This window comes from Empidonax traillii, unplaced genomic scaffold (assembly GCF_003031625.1).
Source record: "Empidonax traillii isolate 1590-97213 ecotype Southwest subspecies unplaced genomic scaffold, ASM303162v1 scaffold809:size313224, whole genome shotgun sequence".
NCBI classification, from domain to species: domain Eukaryota; kingdom Metazoa; phylum Chordata; class Aves; order Passeriformes; family Tyrannidae; genus Empidonax; species Empidonax traillii.
In genome coordinates, this window is record NW_020956002.1 from 48367 (window position 1) to 55315 (window position 6949).

Below are 6949 nucleotides of genomic sequence, written 5' to 3' on the forward strand. Positions count from 1 at the left end.
GTGTGAAGGCAGAGCAGATGAATAGTCTCACAAATCCTATTTGCTCCCTCGGAAAAATGCAAAAATATTTGCGAAAAATAACGATTCCTGCTCATTGCCATTCCAATTTAAAAGTCAAATTAATATTCATGATTTCTGAGTGCACGGTGGTTTTTACTGGGAGGCAGAAGGGGCAGATACAATCAGCAAACAAATGTGCTTTCAAATGCACACAGAAGGCAGTACCTACCTAGCCACTCGTTGAATTTTTTTACTTCACTAGGAAGTCCCAGCTCAGTAAAATCACCAGCATGTATTAACACATCTCCATATGGCATTTGGATGGGATCAGTTCTGGAGTGAGTATCAGAAATACAGACAAATCGTGTATATCCTGGAGGTTTGGGAGCGTCGTGGGGCACCGGATCGACCCTGTAGGAAATGCATCACAACAAGGTTAGGAAGTATTTACGTACTTTTCAGTGTCTGCTTTGCAATCCCAACACTGTTTTTTTTACCTTTACAGAAGATTACACAGACCTCTGAGTCTGCCTGATGGAAGGATTTATTAAAACAAACCTAACACTAATGGGAGGTGTAAAAATGCTTGATGTTCACAGCACATTTTCAATGTTTTTTTGGTAGATAGATTAACTTCAAGAGATTGGGGAAAAAAGATTGGACTATGGCAGTAACTCTGACACAAATACTTACAAATAAATCAAAGGCATTGCCAGTTTCAAAGGAATAGCACTATCCCATTTCATTGTTTAAACATGATTACACGGTACGCAGGGAGAAGATTTATTTTAGATACATAAATCCATTTAAATGCAGTTTTTTCTAATTAGAACTTTTTTTTTGCCCCCTGCAAGTTACGTAATTCTAGCAAATTTAATTAACACATTTTGGAGATATGTTTGAGCGTGTTAATGCAAAGCAACATAAGAACTCTCCCAACAGCTGTAAATGTACATTAAAGCCTCAGTATTGTCAGGACAAATGTGGTGACTTTCTGGGCTTAATTATACTAAATGAAATCAAATGCTGTGAGGGGTGAGGCTGCATTGTTCAGAGCCCAAAATCAAGATTCAGAACTGAGGGAACGAAAAGATCTGACCCAGTTTGATGAGACCTGCTCGTGATTTAGAAGGGGAAAGCTGAGAACACCTTTTTTAAAATCAATCTTTTTAACCTCAATCCATATTTTGTTGGAATACACAGAAGGAAATGTATCCATATACAGCTATACTGTGTCTGCTATTCCAGTTAGGGAACTCTGGTGGAATAAAATCCAAAAGCCAGAGGTGCAAGAGTTATATTTGTGCCACCAGAAACCAGAGAGATATACAGAGTTGTTGTGAACTACTTTACTTCTGCAACATTTATTTTGAAAGGACAAATAAAATTAGTTTTGTTCACTGTTGCAGTATATAACACAGATTTCTACCTCTTGCTGGTTGTGCTTGAATTCAGGAGCTTACTTTTACATAAACAAACTCAGAAAAAAATAGGATATTTTTGCTACTAAGAGTACTACTTCTGTTCCTAAGTAAATTTTTAAAAGTCATAAGATAATAATCTTTAATCACTCCATCTTTCCTCTATGTCAAAGAATTCTGTGAAATTTAGAGGCGTTTTCGACAACCACACAGGATGGGTGAGAGATTGAGGAATAAATCTAAGACACTCAATAAAAAAAGGTCTTTGCATTTTCTACAACATAACTTCAAAACTATAGCATAAACAAATTATTCTGCACCCATACCTTTACAGGAAGAAGAAATGCTGGGGTTTTTTTTAAAGCAATACTGGAGAAACAGCCTTTTGGTGCGAGCACCTTGTAGTTGTCTTTCTGAAGTTCCAGATTTTGAGCAGAAAAGTAATTAAATATGAGATGAAGAGCAAAATCAGCTGGGATTAAATCCTACCTAATGAATACCCAGATATGCAAGCAAGGACCCACTGGGAACTGCAAAACTTGGCTGACAAAGAGTATAATATTTGGACCCTGAAAACACTTGTAGGGCTGGGGGAGCGCGTGTGCTGCGAGAGGACCACGTGCTTTTTTTCCTCTAGTTTGGATGGGCATGGGGAAGATGTGGACAGCATTTTCCTGGTTGCAGAGGTTGTGTTGTGCAACTTTTCAATTCTGTGCAATAGGCCGGAGAATTTTCATGGGAAAACAACTTCAATGCAAAAAAAAGCAAAAAAAAAAAAAAAAAAAAAAAAAAAAAAAAAAAAAAAAAAAAAAGAAAAGAAGCAAATAAATGAGATGCAGATTTTTCATCTTGAAGTGATATGCACACACTGAGACCGTATATAGGTAAAAACATATGTCAAGTTTCACAAACACATCCAAGTTGTATTACTGGAAATAATTTCTGAAGGCTCAATCCCCATATTCTCGTGTAACATGTTCCCACAGCAGCTGTCACACCAACACCCAATGCACAGCTTGCAGCGTGAGCAGAGGAATACAGATCTGTTGATTATTTTTTTTTGTGCAAATGCTTTTGTTTTTCTTTAAATCAGCACGAAAACTTGCGAGAGAAATTGAAAAGCTGAGCTGAAAAATCTCAGAGCGAAAAAAAAAACACTTCCAGAGGTCGGTTTGTACAGCAGATTTCAGTGGTTTCACACAGGGGCAAGGCAAGGACTTTCCAGAAATGACTAATGGGTTTGCAAACACTGGCAGAATTTACCACCCTTCTTGTCAGTGGCAACCCAGCCATCTCATAAGCACAGGGATGCCAGACTATGACGGGTCTAGAAAGGGCCTAAAGGAGCTAAAATGTGAAAGGACAAATGTGAAACTGCACAGAGGACCAAGGAAGACCTAATACAGAAGAAAAGGAGCACCTCCGTGGCTAAAACAGTTTACTGTGGGCTCAGATGTTAACAGGTCTGTGTGGAACCTCTTCATGGTTGCCCCCAACATCACTAATGCAGGTGTTTTTGAACAAGCACAAAGCCTTCACCTCCCCGAAGTTAAGGACAAAACTTGAGTGCATGTAAACAGGGCCTTCACCCTCGACAATCATGTAAATAAAAGGTGCCTTTGTTCCCCTTTTTATGTCTCCTTCTCCCTTCTTTGTTACTATTCTATTCATTGGAAGGAGGCAAAAGCAATCCCGCTGGTATTCAAGAAACATTATTTACAATTTCTGCATGAGGAGGAAGAGCAGATCAGATCATGGTACACGTTCCAATTGATTTGGTCTCTTTTTTTATTTCTCCAGTAGTATTAATCATTCATGAGAGATTGCTAAACTCTTCTGAGGAACCATTTTCTAAGGACAGCTTATTTTCAACTGCTTGCTCAGGTGCTAAATTTCTATCATGTAGTTGATTGTCCAAGCCCTCCAGTACCGTAATTTCTTTGTGGTTAGAAGTTGAAACAGCGTATTGTTGAGTGCCAAGTGGATACGAATAAATAACTTACTTTCAGCCCAGTAAAAAACATTCGGCTTTTAAGACCAGGAAACAAATTCCTGAGTGCCCAGGAGCTGCCTGAATATTCACAGAAAGCAGCTGAGCCTCGACAAATCAACCTGCATCTGGCATTTTCATCTGTAAAAGCATTTGTTTGTTTGTACTTTTGCTACCATTTGCCAGCTCTATAAATAAAAGATGGTTGTGTGTAGCTGTAATATAACTAACCAGTGCTAACACCCAGCTCACTTTACTGTTTGCAGTTCAATAGGATCTAAAAAACCCCATCACAGACCATAATACACTGCCCCAAAAAACTGAGTGTTTGCTCACCATCCCGACACACGTTACTTTTCAGATTCTTTTTATATAACCTATTTTGTGCCAAATAATGTTCCTAAGCGTTCACTAAATAGACACACAGCGTTCAGTGCTGAGTTTTTTAGCTGCAGAAATCCCATCCTGTTTTGTAAATTATTAAATCGTATTAAATACCAAAAATGTGAACAAGATGTTTATTTGTTCAGTCTTCCTAAAGGAGAGAAGTTCCCTTTAAAAAACGAAAAAACAGCCTTCTGATCTAAAGATAAGGCTGCTTCTCTCTTTAATAAACACAATAAAATGGTGCAGACATTTTTACTCCCTATAAAAATATTTTACAGTAGAATTTTATACTTAATTTATTTGTAATAGCTTTTACTGTTTTGCTCTTCCTTCTGGCTCTAAACTTTATGGCAGGTTTCATTTTGTAATTATAATTCTCCACTTTACGTTACAAGTAAATCATCTTGAGCAGTTAATTTTACTGATGTTGTCATTATATAAGAAGTCAGAAACAAACACAGTATTTTAATCACTCTTTAAGCACTTGGCATTTTCAGCACATCAGAGTGAGAGTAAGTTGTCGGATGGGTGCCCACACTATTTTATTTATTGAGATGATTTTTCCCTTGTATGTAGCTGTAATATAACTAACCAAACAGTGTGTGTTGGACAGACAGGGGCTGGGTGTTTCCAACAGCTCTGTGCATCAATATGCAACCGCACAAAGCAAACAAACGTTATTAAGATTGCAGAAAGTATCATCTCGTGTTTTATTACAACTGCTTGTTGTTCATTTCTCTTTTTAATACCTAAGTATTATGTATTACACTAGTGGAGCAATCTTTCTCCCTCCTTTAACAAAGTACTCTGCAAACGGGCTGATTTTGTATCATCACAGTAATTATTATCAGAGGGGCAGCAGTTCCTCAAATTTCTCCTGACTGCTCCATCAAACACCACATCGACAGGGCGACGCTGTGCCCCGGGAGGCTGCCCTGGAGCAGCAACGGGGCTCAAATACTCACATCTGCACATGTGGGGGCTGGAAACGCCCCTGGTTGATGTTGTAGAAGGTGAAAGCCTGCGTGGGGTTGGAGCTGTACTCATCCACCTCGATGATGAGCCGGCTGTGCTGGTGCCTGCGGGCTGCCATGATGTGCGACTGGGCGAAGGCCATGCTTGCGGCGCGGGGCTCGGCCTCCTCAGGGGATCATGTCTGCTATCTCCCTACGTCCATGGGAGAGCACCAGGACATCTCACCTCAACAGCACAGCCCCCTTGGAAACACCTGAAAGCAGAGGGGAGAGATGGAACGTAACTGTTTTGGGCTGCTTGGAATTTGCTTTGTTCAACGCGACGAAGGCGAAAGGGAGAAAAGGAGGGACAAACGCTCCTCCAAGGACTCAGCACAAACCTTTCCAACCCAGCAACTGGATGAACATGCTTTAGCTGGAGAGCATGGACTGAAAGTAAACTTGCTAAAGAGCTTGCTCAAATACTTCAGACATTTAATGCAAACCTGAAAGATGAGACGGTCATTCAGAAAGGGGCAACAAGTGTTTCTCCAACACAATCATTGACTTCCTTATTTACTGCACTGCTGAAGGTTTATTGCCCATCCTCCCACAAAAAAAAAAAAACCTGAAAGTGGCTGTACACCACGAAAATGCCAGTTAATTAAACAAGAACCAGTTCAACCCTGAGATTAGCTCAGTGCTGATATTGCCAAGGTGTGGGTTCAACCCCTGGGGGGGAACATTCACTGAAGACCTGGATTTCAAATCCCTTCCAACTCAGAACATTCTGCGATTTTGTGATTCTGTGAACCAAATCTTCCCAAAATCTGCAGCATTTATTGCAGGGAATCATTGCAAGTGGTTGTTATTTACACCAAAAAACCAGAGCAAAAGGCCTCCTCTGCACTTGCTCCTGGTTTTGTAGTATCACTGAGGGAACTCCTGGCACAAATATGAAAGCCTCCCCCCCTTCAAACACTTTTCAGTCAGCACTAGCCCAGCTTTCTGGATTCACTGGAAAGCAAAGTGATTCCAGGGCTAACACACAGTTAAATGTTACTAAATATTAAAAATGTAAAATCCATACAGGTTTTATGTTTGGGAATAAATTTTTCCCTGAAGGTTATGCAAGTCTAGAACAGCAGCACTGAAAATGGGTAGAGAAAGAGCCAAGTGAAACCAACTGGAATGCAAAGAGTATCCCCTAGAAACAGAAGAAAGTAATTTGAATGTGAATTTTACTTTTATTTCCCAGCTTTAATAAAAAATGGATTATAAGCTATAAAGGTGGGTATTTTTACAGTATAATTTTACATCCTTTTTAAAAGTTGTCTGACTTAAATATTTGCTTTCATGCAAGCAAGGGCTCTTTTCTTCTAGGGAATACAGGCAATTTGCTTCAGAAGATGTATTTCATAAAAAGCCACGCTAGAATGCAGCAATTCACTTAATATGTGCGGTTTCTGGAAAGCAGGATGGGAAGTATTTTCTGCGACCTTGCTGATGTGCCTTACTTCCATTCTGAGGGGACCACTGCCAAGAGTGATGGATGAGGGAGGCCTTCATAGTCGCTTGAAGTTTTAAAGCTATTTACAGGTACTTAGGTCCAATTCAGTTTTAGTGGCAGTCAAGCACCTAAACATCTTTATAAACCCGGGCTTCAGTCCTTTCCTTAACTACTACAGAGGTTGAGCGCTCCAAGAAGTGGTGGCATGTTTTTGTTTGGGGAAATCTCGTTCCCGGGGAGCTGAAACGAGAGATTCCGCTTGGTTTTGTTGGTGGCTGAATGGCTGTAAAATGATGACAACTTGCTGTCACTAACGAGCCGCAGGAAAACAGCCGGAGAATAAAGGAGCGGATTCCTTCATGCCCTTCCCTAGAACTGAGGGGTAAGGAAATGCTGGAATGACAGCGGGGAAAGATTTGGGATTTCAAACACAAGAGGCGCCACAAAGGAATGTGCCAGAGCAGGGGGGAGGGAAGGGAGGCACGATGCTGGTAAGAATACTCAAGTACAAATTGCTGCATTTAGGAAATAAGAAATTATGACAGCAGATGTGGAGAACCCTCCCCGAGGATCTTCCTGTATTAAATGATGCATTTGCAAAGAAGTTTGAATAGGCAAGGTCAGAGATTTTATAGGGGGCAAACTGTTCTAAGTGAACCCACTTCTGGTTTGAAAGAAACTATTAGAA

The 6949-nt window shown here is 40.2% G+C and overlaps 1 protein-coding gene across 3 annotated transcripts in view; it reads right to left on the reverse strand.

Moving 5' to 3' along the window:
• MPPED1 (metallophosphoesterase domain containing 1) overlaps positions 1–6949 on the reverse strand; it is a 60140-nt gene that overhangs the window by 40878 nt on the left and 12313 nt on the right. For all 3 annotated transcript variants that reach the window (XM_027901746.1, XM_027901745.1, XM_027901747.1), the window contains exons 2-3: positions 4764–5026; positions 230–411 (exon numbers count right to left, since the gene is read on the reverse strand). In XM_027901746.1, the coding sequence (XP_027757547.1) occupies positions 230–411; positions 4764–4915 (334 nt within the window). In that variant the 5' untranslated portion in view covers positions 4916–5026. The remainder of the gene's footprint in view (positions 1–229; positions 412–4763; positions 5027–6949) is intronic.